Source organism: Cololabis saira, chromosome 23, assembly GCF_033807715.1.
Source record: "Cololabis saira isolate AMF1-May2022 chromosome 23, fColSai1.1, whole genome shotgun sequence".
NCBI lineage: Eukaryota > Metazoa > Chordata > Actinopteri > Beloniformes > Belonidae > Cololabis > Cololabis saira.
In genome coordinates this window covers 606,566-623,732 of record NC_084609.1, presented here as the reverse complement: position 1 = coordinate 623,732, position 17,167 = coordinate 606,566, and the positions used below count along the sequence as shown (strand labels likewise).

Below are 17,167 nucleotides of genomic sequence, written 5' to 3'. Positions count from 1 at the left end.
CGCCACTTGAGGAATTTGGGTCGCAAATGGCAAGTGGCGAGTGCTAAATTCAAGCCCTGCACGCTGATAGAGGGATGTACCAGAAGGACCAGTACGGTCCAAATGAATGTTCATTTCCAAAAATGATTCACCCCAAATGTGTCCATTTTTATTTAGCATTTTCCCCTCTTTTTCTCCCAATTTAGCCTTGATAATTCCCTGTGTGTGTCATGGTGTTTCCATGTACCTTGGTGAAGTTGTGCCAGAAAATCCTTCTACACTGTGTTGAGGTGTCACATATGGGCTTAGTGTGTCTCGCGGCACATTGAACATTAACAGTAAAATACAATGATTTGTTTTTTTCTTCTTATCAATCTCAGGATTCAAATGATACATTCCTTCTTGTTTTTGTGTGTTTATATTAGTTGGAGGACCAGGTGATGTGGTGAAGCGGTACAAGGAAGTCCTTGCCATTTTCCAGACGGGGAAGAATATGGCCAAATCCTTCGAGAAGTATGGAGTAGACAGACTTACTATTGTAAGAACTGCAGCGATTGCTGAGCTCGCAATAGCTGCTCCAGAAGAATATGATCAGGTGGAGAAGGGGGAGACGGTGGCAGACTTTGCTAAAAGATGCAAGGAGGTTATAAAGGCCACTAAAGTCATTTCTGCTACAATACATAAAATGAAGGATGATACAATTATGCCAGCCTATCATACTGTGTTATTGTATTATGTTACTAAATAATGTTTGTTCAAAGCTCTCCTCTGTGTGAATTGTTGTTACGTATCTGTTATCACAGATGTGTGTATATATATATATATATATATATATATATATATATATATATATATATATATATATATATATATATATATATATATATATATATATGTATAAGATGTATACATATAACAAATGTTATCTGTTATCTCTTATCTGTTTTATTTTGTTTTAAATAAAAAGTGTAAACTTCTTTATATGTGATTGCTTAATTTACTAATGGTTAACTATGGTCAAGTAATGCTTATGAGGCAGTTAAGCATTAATAATGTGTTACCTAAGGGATACATGTGTTACACTTTACAATAAGGGTCCAGCAAGCCTTTACTAATGGTTAATTATGGTTAAGTAATGCTTATGAGGCAGTTAAGCATTAATAATGTGTTACCTAAGTGATAAATGTGTTACACTTTACAATAAGGGTCCAGCAAGCCTTTACTAATGGTTAAGTAATGGTTATAAGCCACTCCTATACATTTGTTAAGGTTTATGTCAGGTTACCGTTCATAAGGTCAGGTAAGCTACCTGATAACATACACAGCACCATTAGGAAATGATTACATAAGACTTAAACAGTTGTTTAATAATGCCCATCCAGTAAACATGTACACCATTAGCGAATGATTAGTAGATGTATTAGGTAGCTGTTACTTAATGCATATTCACTCCAAATAAACACCATTAGTAAATGATTACTAGGGACATTATTAACGTTTTACTTATGTATTAACTAATGTATTACTTAATACTAAGTAATGCATACATAAGGATAAATAATTACATCATGTAACGTTTATTAATGCTTACTAATGTATTAATTAACTCTGAGCAGTAGGCATTAATTAACTGTTTATTAATGCATTAACTAATATGCTAATTAAGGTTAAGTAATACATAATAATGGTTATTTAACTATTATTACACTGTTAATTAATGCTTAATAATGCATTAACTAACTGTTTATTAATGCATTAACTAATATGCTAATTAATGTTAAGTAATACATAATAATGGTTATTTAACTATTATTAAACTGTTAATTAATGCTTAATAATGCATTAACTAACGTTAATTAAGGGACCCTTATTGTAAAGTGTTACCGAATAAAAGGAGGAGGAGGAAGAGGAGGAGGAGGAGGAAGAGGGGGAGGAGGAGGAAAAGTAGGAGAAAGAGGAAGAGGAGGAAGAAGAGGAGGAAAAGGAGGAGGAATAGGAGGAGGAGGTTGATATTGATAATGTTATGCTGCATGCGTGTGTTTAATTATAATATAATAATAATGAAATATTATTTCAAACTAAAAACAAGAGTTTTCTTTAATATTATGAGGTTTTACTCCAACCTGGACCGCGGTGGCTGCAGTACCAGCTCCCCGCCAGCAGGAGGCTGCAGTACCAGCTCCCCGCCAGCAGGAGGCTGCAGTACCAGCTCCCCGCCAGCAGGAGGCTGCAGTACCAGCTCCCCGCCAGCAGGAGGCTGCAGTACCAGCTCCCCGCCAGCAGGAGGCTGCAGTACCAGCTCCCCGCCAGCAGGAGGCTGCAGCATAGACATATATGCTTGTGTTTGTGTGACTAAAATGTTATTTTATTGTCTGTAAAATGGTTCAAATATGTTACTTTGCTACTTGAAAATGTTTAAATGTGTTTTGTTGATGAGAAAATATGTTTCTCTATTTTTCTTATTTTTGTGAGGGGGATATATATTGTTTTTCGGCACTACCTTGTTCTCTATAGCTGATAAAACATGAATTACTCCTATGTGGGATCAATAAAGTTCGTATTGTTGCCTTCTAAGAAAATTAAATATATTATATTTGGTGCCTAACTGTTTCCCAAGTATATTAGTGCATGTGTGAATGAATAAATGAGACGTAAAACGTACATTTCTTTGTAGAAAGGCGCTTTATGAAAATAAGTCCATTCACTTGTATTAGTTTACAGCGCAGTCTTGCCACATCCAATATGGCGGCGACGTTGACGTATCGCAGGAGGCGACTGCGCATGCGCGGTTCTCGGTCTGCCGGAGGAGCAGCAGCAGAACAACGGTGTAAACTGAGGAGAACACATCTACATATCTTCTTATTTTTCGTCTTCTAGCGAATCCAAACCTAGATAAACCCGCAGTTCGTGGGTTTAGGACGTGTTTAAACCCGCAGTTCGTGGGTTTAGGACGTGTTTAAACCCGCAGTTGGTGGGTTTAGGACGTGTTTTCTCGCGGCTGACGGGACCGTTGACGCGGCATGGACGACAGCAAGGTGGGGAGCTAACGGCTAACGGCTAATTCACCTTTTTTCTCCACTATATTCACGGAGTTCGGGAGCGGAGTGGCCTAGTGGTTGGGGCTTCGGGCTCATGATCCGAAGGTCGCGGGTTCGAACCCCTCGATCCCAAGGATGCACAAAAAAATGTCTTTAATAAATATCATTCTATACAGTATTTATAGAAGCAATAATACAATAGTACATACACATGTACATGTCTATGTGTATTATCCCTTTGTTTTATATTTATTAATCATTTAGTATTTATAGGAGCTTTTGAATTGTAATAACGTGCTCCACATTTTCATTTCTGTATTTAAGCTGTTCCACAGATTAACTCCTAGGGGCCCAGTCACACAGCAAAACTACTATAAATTACACACATACATATAATAACTATAATAACCTTATTACCTAAAAACACACAATAAAACCCTGAGATCCTCAGATTTCCTAGATACAAAGATATTCTTGTAAAAATAATACATCAGGTATTTGTACATAAACATTCACAGATAGTTTTAGAGTTCTTTTGTATTTGTTTATTTCTAACATGTATAAAAAAACAAGAAAAAGACAAGAATCCAGGTTCATTCCACCACAAAGAAAAAAACCAACATCAAAACATATATTTCAAGTTACATTACTGGTGCAGATTGAAATACCACTAGATCCATGAGTTTTAGTACTTTAGACTGTAAGAATAGTGAGTTAGTGTGATCTCCATATCCAGCCTTATGAATGTATCGTATTTCTCTCTTTTGAAGTACGAGTAATGAGTGGAACCTGGTTTTATAGTTATTGCCCCAAATTTCTGCACAGTAAGTGAAATATGGAACAACTAGTGACCAGTAAAGAATGTGGACGGCCCTGTGATCCAAAACCTGTTTTGCTCTGTTAAGTACTGCAATGCTCTTTGAAACTTTGTTTTGTACACGCTTAATATGAGATTTCCAGCTAATTTAATCCATTATTACTCCAAGAAATCTGATTTAGTTTACTCTTTCAATATCACTGCCATCCAATTCAACTTTTATATGCATATTTATTAGGGCTGGGCAAGTCAACGCGTTATTATCGCGTTAACTCATTCATTTATTAACGCCAACATTTATTTTATCACACATTAACACATGTTGCTCACATGCTTTTGTTTTGAAAAGTCTTTTTCCGGCTGTTGCAGAACCGGAAGAGAGTTGGCAGAAAAACATGTGGAAAAGCTAAAACAGACCTGGAGAGCGGTAAAATTACGGTTCCATGGACATTTTCATTTTAAAGTTCTCCCAGACGGAGGATTCGACCCTGTAAAGGAAATTTCAATAGTGATTTTGTGCTTCACACTTTCTAACAGGGACATTTGGTGCTGAATATAGACGGTAAAGCTGCTCCCCGTTAAAAGTTTCTGCTGTTTCCTCAGAAATTGCCTGTTTTAATGTCATGATTGTGGATCAGGATTTTGTTGGTAGACTTTTTTTTTTTTTCATAAAAAAACATGACGACATTAATGCCCTGGCAGTGGCAATAAGCTATATTTTATTTGACATTTTTACACTAAATATGTGTTACTGACAAGTGCTGATGTTTGCTGAGATGTTTGCACAACAAATATTGTGGCACTTTCGTTCATACTTTTATAAATAAAAGTGAACTTTACACAACTTTTGAATTGATGATTTGATTTTGCATACAGATGCCGGAGGGGAAGGTGAAGAATCCCGGGAAACGCAGCAGGAAACCGGACCTGCGGGAGGAGCTGGACATGGTGAGCAGGGCTGGGGATCCATTCAAATGGAACGATCGATTCAATTCTTAAGATTCAGAATCAATTATCAAGATTTGATTCGATTTGATTCCAATATTGATTTGGGTTAGTGTTATTAAAACAGTTTTTTCATCTGTTGCATGAATGATATGACTGTAGTTCTGCAACATATTAATACTAGTATTATATTGAGATTCAACAGCAAGTATTGCAGCTAATGATGCTGTAAGGACCAATCAGCTCCCAGAATGCTGATAGAACTGAAACAGAAACATCGTGGGGCAGAATTACCAAACACATCCAGGGAGGAAACAGAGACGGAGGAAATCACTTTTAGTTTTTCACACATTCCGTTTTTATTTTTTCTTTTGTTTTCACTTTTGTGTTTTTTCAGTTTTTAATTTTTGAGAATTTGGTTTTTAGTATTTTATGCAAACGAACCCTAATACAGTATATAAAGTAATGAAAAATAAACAATTTATGCAATTATAACTGAAAACTTTAATGTTTCATCCCTTTTAAACATATTTAAAGGCAAGAACGTGTTTTTTTTTGTTTTTGCCCATGGTCTTTTGGGCAAAAACAAAAAAAAATCCAAAAGTTAATTGTATGAAATAAATAACTGAGAAATAAACAACTCAAATATTCCTTTCAATATCCATTTAAAGTGCAAAAAAAGAAAGAAATTGCAACAGCTCAACAGGACATGTGTAAATTAAATGATGTGACGACTGGGATTAAAGTTCACCGGGTGAAGATGTAATAATGAAAATAAATCGATCTTTAGACATAAGAATCAATTTTTAGGAATGAATATGAAAATTGATTTAGAATCGGAATCCAGATCCAGACCTGCAGGTCCTCTACAGACCACTAGGGTCCAGATCCAGACCTGCAGGTCCTCTACAGACCACTAGGGTCCAGATCCAGACCTGCAGGTCCTCTACAGACCACTAGGGTCCAGATCCAGACCTGCAGGTCCTCTACAGACCACTAGGGTCCAGATCCAGACCTGCAGGTCCTCTACAGACCACTAGGGTCCAGATCCAGACCTGCAGGTCCTCTACAGACCACTAGGGTCCAGATCCAGACCTGCAGGTCCTCTACAGACCACTAGGGTCCAGATCGTCCGGCTCTTCTTCACCTTCTTTCAGCCCGACCAGTCTCACGTTAGCTCTTGGGCTGCGGTCCTCCATCTGGGTGATTTTCGTGGTGAGTTCCTCCACTTGTCGCTGGAGATCGTTGGCTAGATGTCTATTGGCTCTCACTTTAGCTTGTAGCGTGTCAAACTTAGCTGTGTTACTCTGAATGGATTTATGTGACGACTCAAAGCTCTTGGCCAGCTCACTCACAGTAGCCTTGGGGTGCGTCCCAATACTCCCCCTCGCCCTCCTTTTCTTCCCTAACCCTAAATTTTGCGCGTTCCCGTGAAGGTAGTGGTGTCCCAATTCCTCTTTTCACCTAGGGGGAGGGGGCATAACGAGGGCTAGGGGCTGAGAATAGCCCCTTCAAATCGAGGGATTTCAGATGCTGACTTGGCGAGCGAGGGGGTATGAAAATTTCCCAGAATGCTTTTCGTCGTCATTTGCGGACTGAATCAAAAAAAAAAACATGGAGGACATTTCTTGTTTTTTTGGGAATAAAATCAATATTTTGAGTTAGTTTCTGCATAAAAATGCATTTTGATTACATTTCTCGGCGCAAACCGATATTTTACTTTCATAATATTCACTCAGTGAATGTACATCATCCCTTTTTTGTCCGTTGTTCGCTAAGATCGCGCCGGAATATGGTTACGTAACCTACGTAAGCGACGCCGTAGGTTACGTAAGCTACGCCGTAGGCTGCGTCTAGCTCGCCGACCGAGGAAAACATGCTTTGCAGACTCGTCTGGATTTTGAGCAAGCAAGCATTTTTTCATTTTTTTTGAGTCAAATGGCGAACCGCAAAGAGCAGGAGGATATTGAACCCACAAATGTAAGTATAATGTCCCATGGAATTAAAAAAATCACAGTGCTTTTGTATGTTTTAACAGTTTGAACAGTACATAGAAATACCACATTGTTTATTGTTTATTTTTAATACCAAAGAGTGAAATTACCGGAGTCAAATTACTTGTTGGACAATGTTAGAACCTGGCCAATAAAGCTGATTCTGATTCTGAGTTAACGTAAGATAATGCATATGTGGCTGCATGATGAGTCGGGTAGATAACATGCCGTGTCCTGTTAACTACTCGTTAACTCTCATATTTTCTACAAATTTGTTGTATATTTCACATTACTATAAGGCAGCAACGTTATTTGGGGGGGGGGGGTTTACGAAGTAATAACGTCGCTTGCTGCCTTGTTATCATAGTTCAAACGTTTTTTTTTTGTTGTTTTTTTTTTTTTTTACGAGGACGTTTGTGCATCACATTTCATTCCAGGGACTCCGGATCAGGTCCGACACCTAATAAGCTTTAGGACTACCAACGAGGAGAATTTTACAAAGAAGAAATATGCTGCTAAACCACTGTGGGAGTGAGTGATCTAGCTATCTGCTTGCAGAATATCTGTGATGGGGTCCTTAACCATGGTATAACTACTATTCATCACTGTTTTCTGTTACAGGAAACTCATCAAAGAGCTGGAACTGGAGGGAAAGGTGACCACAGCACAAATTGGCAAAAAATGGGTAGGTAATATTATCTGCTAAAGAGATGATGCTTAACAAAAAAAAAATCCATGTAAAGTATTTATTAATAGCACAGAGGTAATTTTTATTTATACAGTGATAGTGAACCTGGTATGATGTTGTGGGTGTGTATGATAGTCCAGTCATGTGTGTAATCAACATGTGTATCCATCTTTTTTTATCTCAGAACACTTTGGAAGACGCCAGCACATCGGCCTCAAGCTCTGCCTCACCAGCTGGAAGAGGAAGCTGGAGCTTCAGGCATCAGGTCCACTTTCCCCCCGATCCCCCCAAAAAAAGAAATTCTCTATGCAGGACTTCCTTCAAGCTGAGGCCGCCAAAGAAGACAGAAGATGTCAAAAGAATGAAGAACACATGGACAGGTTTCTGAACCTTTTAGAGAAAATGGTGGACCAGACACCTCATCAGCAGTAGCAGCACATACACTGCAAACTTTTTTTTTTGTAAATATTTCTGTGCACATTTTTTTATATGGAATATAAGTGCCATATTAACAGAGCTACAGCTGAAATTAAAACAGCTTTTGGCTCTCAGCTTCCTGATCAGGGTAGGGATGGAAACGAGGGGTAGGGGGAGAATTGGGACAGGCACCTGGGCCAAGTGCCCTAGATTTCAAGTGCCCTAAAATCTCCCCCTTCTTTTTTAGGGCTTAGGGAAGAAAAGAAGTGCGAGTGGAGAAAAGAAGGGCGAGTGAAGGAGAATTGGGATTGGCCCTTGGTGTCTTGTATTTGCTGCGTCAGTTCTGCTAGCTGTGGGGTGAGGATGTCGTTGACCGCTTCTTTCACTGCAGACTGAATAAACTCGCTGAGTTTCTGCTGCTGCGCTAGCATAGCAGAGCTAACAGCATTAGCTATGGCGTCGTCCAGATCCTCTCTCGGCATTGTAACCATTGGTTTTTTTTCAACGGTGACATGCTGTTTCGTTCTCGTTTACTCCCAGGCTTCCCTTGAGACATTATGCTGTGATGACTTTAGTCATCACAGCATAAGCTTTAGTTTAGTCGGTTAAAAAAATGAGGATTTGAGAGGTTGTTGAAGGCTAGCTGTTGAGCTACACGTGCATCGCAGTCAGGCGCCACCCGGAAGTCACGTCACCGTAATGTTATACATATTTTAAACTTAACGTTAGTTTAATAAGTCATGTTAGCATTCATGCTAGCAAACGTTACCTTCCCAGTTAATGTTTAACCCATTTGACCAGCCAATGAGTTGGCTTAAGACACTTTTACAGCGTATTGAGAAGTACAAAGCCCCTTTGATGACATTTGAAAAAAAATAAAATAATGTGTGGCCACGCATTGATAACTCGTGGCCATGAGTTAATATCTCGTGGCCACGCATTGTGTTAATATCTTGTGGCCATGCATTATTTAAAAAAAAATTAAATATTGCGTGGCCACGCATCAATAATTTGTTGGCCACGAGATATTAATTCGTGGCCACGCATTATTTTATTTTTTTCAAATGTCACCAGAGTGGCTCCGTAGAGAATAATAATAATACTGTCATTTAGCATACGCATTTATCCAAAGCGACTTACATTTGAGAGAACAAACACACGGGGAGCAATTAGGGTTAAGGCCTTGCTCAGGGGCCCAAGGTGGTTCATCTTGGTTGTCGTTCTGGGGCTTGAACCTGACCCAAGCCCACCTCTGTAGCCACTAGACCACCACTCCCCCCAGACACACATGAGTTAGCTTTCTTCAAAACAAGACTTACTGTTAGTTAGTTAGTTAGTTAGTTAGTTAGTTAGTTACTTAGTTACTTAGTTAGTTTTATTTTGGTCCATTAGTCAATCAAAACATGCACCACAGTAAAGCTGGATATATAAATGAATGAACCAAAAAAGGTGTAGACTAAAGCCGTAGCTTATATAATGCCTACCCTTTTTTACAATACATCACATCACATCAAATCAAAATAAAAGGTATTGCAGAGATCAATTACAACAAGAGCATGTGATATAGAGGATTTACAGGAGAAGCTGCTCTTGGTCATAGTTTATATTTATCAAATGCCCTAAGTTTAAAAAATTTTTTTGAATTTGCGGATAGAACTACACATTTTTAGCTCATCAAAGAGACTATTCCACAAGTTTACCCCTTTAACAGAAACACATCTACTTCTAAAGTTTGTCCTTACCTTTATTTTTACAAGTTCCCCTGAGTTCATACCGACTTTCTCTGGGTGAAAACATTTCCTGAATGCAGTAAGGAAGTAGGTTGTTGTGTGCCTTATACATTATAATAGAAGTCCTTAGCTCAACTAGATCTACACATTTTAAGGTATTTAGTTGAAGAGTAATGAAGAGTGGGTTCGTTGGGTCGCAGTATTTTGAATTATTTACAATTCTTATGGCTCCCTTTTGTAATTTAATTATTGGATCAATGTTTGTTATGTAAGTATTTCCCCATACCTCCACACAGTAAGTAATATATGAAACAATGAGTGAACAGTACAGTATGTAAGTGGATTTCTGATTTAAAAGTTATTTTGTCTTGTATAGGATTGGAATGGTTTTTGACAATTTAGATTTAATATTGTTTATATGTGTTTTCCAATCAAGTTTATCATCAATTATCACGCCCAAGAATTTATTTTCACATACTCGTTCAATTTCGACATCATTGATTTTGAGCTTAACTTCACAATTTACTTTTCGGTTACCAAAGATTATAAATTTAGTTTTACTTAAATTCAGTGATAATTTATTGATATCAAACCAACTTTTAAGAACTTTCAACTTTTTTTCCACTGCACTCAAAAGCTGTTCCAAATGTTTACCAGAGCAATATATACTGGTATCGTCGGCAAACAACACAAATTTTAACAGTTTCGACACATTACAAATATCATTAATATACAAAATAAACAGTATGGGACCCAGCACAGATCCTTGTGGAACACCATATGTAACTTTTAATAAATTAGAATTTTCATTGTTCAGATGTATATATTGGAATCTGTCTTCCAGGTAGTTTTGTAGCCATGTATAGGCTATACCTCTGATACCATATCCCTCCATTTTTTTCATCAAAAGCCTGTGGTTAATGGTATCAAAGGCTTTTTTTAAATCAATGAAAACTCCTATTGTAAATTCTTTATCAACTGCAGTTGAAATTTCTTCTACCAGTTCAGTCACTGCCATTGAGGTGGACCTATTAGACTTAAAACCATACTGATGGTCATTCAGTATATTGTGTTAATTAGAAATGTATCAAGCCTTTGTATGAACAATTTTTCTAAAATCTTTGAGAATTGTGAGAGCAGGGAGATTGGTCTATAGTTGGAAAACTGATGCCTGTCTCCACTTTTAAAAATGGGAATGACACTTACTCTTAAGCTATACAAAAGTATTTGGGCTGTCCCCAACGCAGGATTTAGCTGGTCGACTCAAGTCGGGGAGTTTAATGCGACGGGTCGACGGCTCGTTTTTTAAGTACCCCCCGTATCAATTTGGCTTTTTTCCAAAGTGCTGTTTAAACCTACAGTGCATGCAACAGTAATATGAACATTGTTTTAAGCATTTCTTACACATGTTTTAACCTGCTGCTTTCTTTCACCGCATAACACACTTCACATGTAGCTCCTGCTGATGCTGCACATGCGCAGTTTGCGCACCTCCACCAAGTTATTTCTCACAGTATTAGCCTAAAGGGACTTAAGGCTGATTTATGGTCCCGCGTTACAACAATGCAGAGGCTACGGCGTAGGGTACGCGGCAGTACGCACCATACTGCGTGCGTCGCTGCGTACCCTACGCCGTAGGCTCTGCGTCGATTTAACGCAGAACCATAATTCAGGCTTCACTCACTGCCGCAACGTGTTGCCTCCAGTCAGTTCGATGAGAAGCACACCGCAAAACACAGCATTGCATATTCAGCACCGCACAGAGGCTCCCAAATGGAAATGATTATTGATTTCTGAATGAATGGATAGATACGTCGCTTATTTTTTGCATATTATTTTTTTTTCTTTTCTGGCCTGGCGGGGGCTTTCATTGGCCTGGCGCCCTGCCAAGCCTGTACAATTGTAGGAAACACTGTATTATCATTATTATTACAACTCACTCGCCATTGCATCTTCTTTTATTCATTAGTGTAACTAATGAAGTGTATGAAAATACACTCTCACGTGTCGCAGGTGGTGCTAATTGAACGCTTGAAGAGAAGACTGGATTACCGGTAGAACGTTTTGGGCTAAACGATGCAACGCGGTTAGGTTTTCTTTTTAATACGAACTGATTAAACTGATTCAATTTTTTAGTGGGTAGCCTGAGTAATAAGGACGTACCGTTTTTTATGGTGACAAAAGAATCATCTGGTGAGCTCTGCTTGTTGATCCGAGTTCCGACACATTCACTGCGCTGAGCGCGCACACACACACACGCACACACACACACACGCACGCACACAGACACACCGCATGTCGGGGCCGCGGAGTTTCTCTATGAAGTCGGCGGTGATCAGAGTAATTTGTGGTGCAAGCAGAGCGAATCACAACTTTAATGAGTGCGGTTCAGTTTGACATTATTGTCAGTCTATGAGAAAAACATTTAATTTTATTAAAATCGAAAAATAATATTTATAGGCTATAAAAATAAGCGTCATTAAAGTAGCCGGCTGGACCTAATCGAGTAGTCGGCTATATGGCCGGCAGCCGGCGCTTGTGGAAAGCCCTTTATTTGATTTATGCAATGGTGAAAAAATTGGCAAAATCAATGTAAAAACTGCGAAAACCATGTCCGGTATTGCACGGTATTCGGCCAAGTGTTTATTATTATTTTCGGTTTCGGTATCGGCCACAAAGTTTCATTTCGGTGCATCACTAATATAAATCCAAAGTTTTTGTTTAAAGACTTTAAAGTTTGGTATGCAAGACTAACAATTTTCCAAGTGTTTGCCCACAGCCCTGTGTTGAACATTGAAAGGGCTAACATCAACCCTGGGGCCAAACTGAGTTCTAACATCAACTGTAAGACCACATTGTCTTACAGTTGACCACATGGCCTGAAACAAAGAAACCTAGACAATGACCCCAAAGCCCAGCAGGCTTTGCAGTGTGTGGCTTTTGGTATGAGATGGGAAAGTGACGCGTGGATAGTGCGTTGGACAGAGACCCATTAAACATCATGGGCCCCCTTTGCTGACATGAAGCAGACCCGCTGGTTAATAAATAGCTGCAGCTCCCCGCATCTTGCTCTCTCTTGACCTGGCTCTCCATCTGCTGTTCTTAAGTTCTGCAAGTACTACACCTCATCTCCGACCGGTGCGACTAGCATCACCCGAGGAGCCATCCATCCAGCTGCACTGGTGAAAACCCACTGGTTACCAAGAACCAGTGAACGCATCCTTCATCCAGTTCGATGGTCTAGAGCAGCAACATTAAGACCGTGTTGTTTTGCAAAACTCAGTTCGATGTGTTTTAGCTGGGTTTTCTGTCCAGACTTTGCCTCAACTCTGTCTAGACAACAAGCCTCCAACTTCTGACTTCCAACCTTTTTCAACTTTTAAGTGTTTCTCAACCCCTATGTACACCTAGACTGTGCAACACGTGCACGGTTGTACCTGTGGGTAGCTCCAAAGACTGCCACAGCATCTCAAAGGGATTCAGGTCGGGACTTTGACTAGGCCACTCTAAGGTCTTCATTTAGTTTTTCTTAAGCCATTCAGAGGTGGACTTGCTGGTGTGTTTTGGATCATTGTCCTGCTGCAGAACCCAAGTGGCTTCAGCTTGAGCTCACGAACAGATGGCCGGACATTTTCCTTCAGGATTTTTTGGTAGACGGCAGAATTCATGGTTCCATTTACCACAGCAAGTCTTCCAGGTCCTGAAGCAGCAAAACAGCCCCAGACCATCACACTACCACCACCATGTTTTACTGTTGGTATGATGTTCCTTTTCTGAAATGACGTGTCCTATTTAAGTGATTTCTTGATTGAGAACAGGTGTGGCAGTAATCAGGCCTTGGTGTGGCTGGAGAAATTGAACTCAGCTTTCCAAAGATGTGATAAACCAATCAATCACTCTTTCACAAAGGGCTATGTAGGTTTGGATTTTTTTCCCCTTAATAATAAAAACCTTTATTTAAAAACTGCATTTTGTGTTTACTTGTGTTATCGTTGTCTAATATTTAAATTTGTTTGAGGATCTGAAACATTTAAGTGTGACTAACATGCAAAGAAATAAGAAAAACACTTTTTCACACTGTGTGTGTGTGTGTGTGTGTGTGTGTGTGTGTGTGTGTGTGTGTGTGTGTGTGTGTGTGTGTGTGTGTGTGTGTGTGTGTGTGTGTGTGTGTGTGTGTGTGTGTGGGGGGGGGGGGGACGACAGTTCATGTTCAATATTATGTTCAATATAAATAGTTCATGAATGGGTTTTGAGTGTTTTTCAGCAGCTCTCAAATTTTACACTTATTACGTAGACGTATAAGAAGTCTCATCTGAAGGTGTCGTACTGTTAAAGGAGCTGTATGTAAGAGCAATAATAAAACGAATCATAAAATGACCCCGATATGTCAACACACATTTAAAAATCATGTTAATTTCAAATACTTTTGTCACTGACAACAGCACTCAAGCCAGGATATTCCAGTTTAAAAAGAGGAGTTGCAGCCCTCAACTGATGTTTATGTTGTCATTTTTTGTTTTGGCCTGAAGCTCCACCCTCCACCTATCTCCCAATCACCAAGTCAGTATTGTTTCTGAAGCTCCACCCTCCACCTATCTCCCAATCACCAAGTCCGTATTGTTTCTGAAGCTCCACCCTCCACCTATCTCCCAATCACCAAGTCAGTATTGTTTCTGAAGCTCCACCCTCCACCTATCTTCCAATCACCAAGTCAGTATTGTTTCTGAAGCTCCACCCTCCACCTATCTCCCAATCACCAAGTCCGTATTGTTTCTGAAGCTCCACCCTCCACCTATCTCCCAATCACCAAGTCAGTATTGTTTCTGAAGCTCCACCCTCCACCTATCTTCCAATCACCAAGTCAGTATTGTTTCTGAAGCTCCACCCTCCACCTATCTCCCAATCACAAAGTCAGTATTGTTTCGGCATCCGGGTTGCCAGCTCGGCTCTAATTATGGCAGCCTACGTTCCTGCTGAATTCTGCAGCCTACCTGGCAACCTCTGGTCGGGGGGAGGGTACACACCGCTCAACAATATTTTGAAAGTGACTGCAGTACCAGTTTTGGACATTTCTTACAGACGGCTCCTTTAAGTACTAGTTGTAGCTAAATATGTTTAACATTAGTCCTCAGAAGATAAACTTAATTGTCTCACATGAAAAAACATGACAGGCAGCATTTGAATGAAACTGAAAAGGCTTTTGATAATGCAGCCAAGATAATGTAAGTCATCTTCTCTGTTACAGAATCATAAAGGAAGACCCAAAAGACACTGGTGTGATGATTGCAAGCAAGTGTTCACCACTTCATCAAACCTGAAGATTCATAAGAAAACTCACACTGGTGATAAACCGTACAGCTGTGATCAGTGTGGAGCAGTTTTTGCCCAAAAAGGTAACTTAAAGCAACACCAACGTATTCACACTGGAGACAAGCCTCACAAATGTGATCAGTGTGGAGCGGCCTTTGTCCAGCAAAGTGCTTTAAGGAGGCACCAACGTATTCACACTGGAGACAAGCCTCACAAATGTGATCAGTGCGGAGCGGCTTTTGCCCAGCAAGGTGCTTTAAGGATTCACCAACGTATTCACACTGGAGAAAAGCCTTACAGATGTGATCAGTGTGGAGCGGCTTTTGCCCATCAAGGTGCTTTAAGGACTCACCAACGTATTCACACTGGAGAAAAGCCTTACAGATGTGATCAGTGTGGAGCGGCTTTTGCCCAACAAGATAATTTGACGACTCACCAACGTATTCACACTGGAGAAAAGCCATACAGATGTGATCAGTGTGGAGCGGCTTTTGCCCGACAAGGTCAACTAAAGCAACACCAACGTATTCACACTGGAGACAAGCCTCACAGATGTGATCAGTGTGGAGCGGCTTTTGTCCGACAAGGTCACCTAAAGCGACACCAACGTATTCACACTGGAGAAAAGCCTTACAAATGTGATCAGTGTGGAGCGGCCTTTGTCCAGCAAAGTGCTTTAAGGAGGCACCAACGTATTCACACTGGAGAAAAGCCTTACAGATGTGATCAGTGTGGAGCGGCTTTTGCCCAACAAGATACTTTGACGACTCACCAACGTATTCACACTGGAAACAAACCATACAGATGTGATCAGTGTGGAGCGGATTTTGCTCAGCAAAGTGCTTTAACGAGTCACCAACGTATTCACACTGGAGAAAAGCCTTACAGATGTGATCAGTGTGGAGCGGCTTTTGCCCATCAAGGTGATCTTAGGAAACACCAACGTATTCACACTGGAGAAAAACCTTACAGATGTGATCAGTGTGGAGTGGCTTTTGCCCGGCAAGATAGTTTGAAGATTCACCAACGTATTCACACTGGAGAAAAACCTTACAGATGTGATCAGTGTGGAGCGGCTTTTGCCCATCAAGGTGATCTTAGGAAACACCAACGTATTCACACTGGAGAAAAACCTTACAGTTGTGATCAGTGTGGAGCGGCTTTTGCCCATCAAGGTGCTTTAAGGAGGCACCAACGTATTCACACCGGAGAAAAGCCTTACAGATGTGATCAGTGTGGAGCAGCTTTTGCCCAGCAAGGTCATTTGACGACTCACCAATGTACTCACACTGGAAACAAGCCTTACAGATGTGATCAGTGTGGAGCTGCTTTTGCCTGGCAAGGTCATTTGACGACTCACCAACGTATTCACACTGGAAACAAGCCTTACAGATGTGAACAGTGTGGAGCGGCTTTTGCCCAGCAAGGTCATTTGACGATTCACCAACGTAGTCACACTGGAGAAAAGCCCTACAGATGTGATCAGTGTGGAGTGGCTTTTGCCCGGCAAGATAGTTTGAAGATTCACCAACGTAGTCACACTGGAGAAAAGCCTTACAGATGTGATCAGTGTGGAGCGGCTTTTGCCGAGCAAGGTACTTTAAGGAGACACCAACGTATTCACACTGGAGAAAAGCCTTACAGATGTGATCAGTGTGGAGCGGCTTTTAGCCAATCAAGTCATCTAAGGAGTCACCAACGTATTCACACTGGATAAAAAGTGTACATTTGTGATCAGTGCTGATATCATTTATTTTGAGAGTTCAGTTAAAATGCACCAATTTAGTTTAGTTAATTTAGTTTGAAAGAAATAATTCTCACATACGCACTGACACACACCCACATATAGATGATCTGAAGTTTGTGTTTAATGTTTAGTTAGTATTTGTTTATGTGTAGTTTAGGCATCGGAATTCATCCCAAGTTTTGTTTAGCTTTCTTTTAAGACTTTTGTAAATAAATTCTGATTGATTTGAATGAGAGAAGTTGTTTGTGTTCATTTTATAGATATTTGTCACAGCTGATGGTTGCAAAGTTCTGTGCTCCTTCCTTCACTGTTATTCTGTAACGCCCCCCCTGGCAACAGGCTGACACGTAGGGAATAACGTCTACTTTGAGATTGACTTTGCTGTTTAGTTATTATTTCCTGATAAGTCAGGTCGTGCCCCGTTTTAATGGATTCATTTTGATAAGTCATCGTCTTTATTGGTTATTAATAACTATCGTAAGACAATTATTAATTACTTTCT

General features: G+C 40.0%; 1 protein-coding gene and 1 long non-coding RNA gene across 3 annotated transcripts; both read left to right on the top strand.

Annotated features, from left to right (window-relative positions):
• The first annotated feature begins 6,694 nt into the window (after positions 1-6,694).
• On the top strand, positions 6,695-7,993 carry LOC133424472 (uncharacterized). 2 transcript variants are annotated; one of them, XR_009770883.1, is made up of 4 exons: positions 6,695-6,759; positions 7,211-7,304; positions 7,395-7,458; positions 7,646-7,993. It is a non-coding gene; the product is annotated as an uncharacterized LOC133424472 (long non-coding RNA). The 2 variants fall into 2 exon arrangements; XR_009770882.1 differs by having other exon boundaries at positions 7,211-7,458.
• Positions 7,994-12,218: 4,225 nt separating this feature from the next.
• On the top strand, positions 12,219-16,880 carry LOC133424548 (zinc finger protein 658B-like). The gene is made up of 3 exons (XM_061715222.1): positions 12,219-12,235; positions 13,427-13,523; positions 14,854-16,880. Exons 1-3 carry the CDS (start codon positions 12,219-12,221, stop codon positions 16,633-16,635), a joined length of 1,896 nt encoding a protein of 631 aa, XP_061571206.1. The 3' UTR covers positions 16,636-16,880.
• The last annotated feature ends 287 nt before the right edge of the window (positions 16,881-17,167 follow it).

Bases quoted from the DNA above. Each gene is read 5' to 3' on its own strand.
- LOC133424548 (XM_061715222.1), top strand. The intron at 13,524-14,853 runs GTAGGTTTGGAT...TCTCTGTTACAG, and splicing joins ACTCTTTCACAAAGGGCTAT to AATCATAAAGGAAGACCCAA.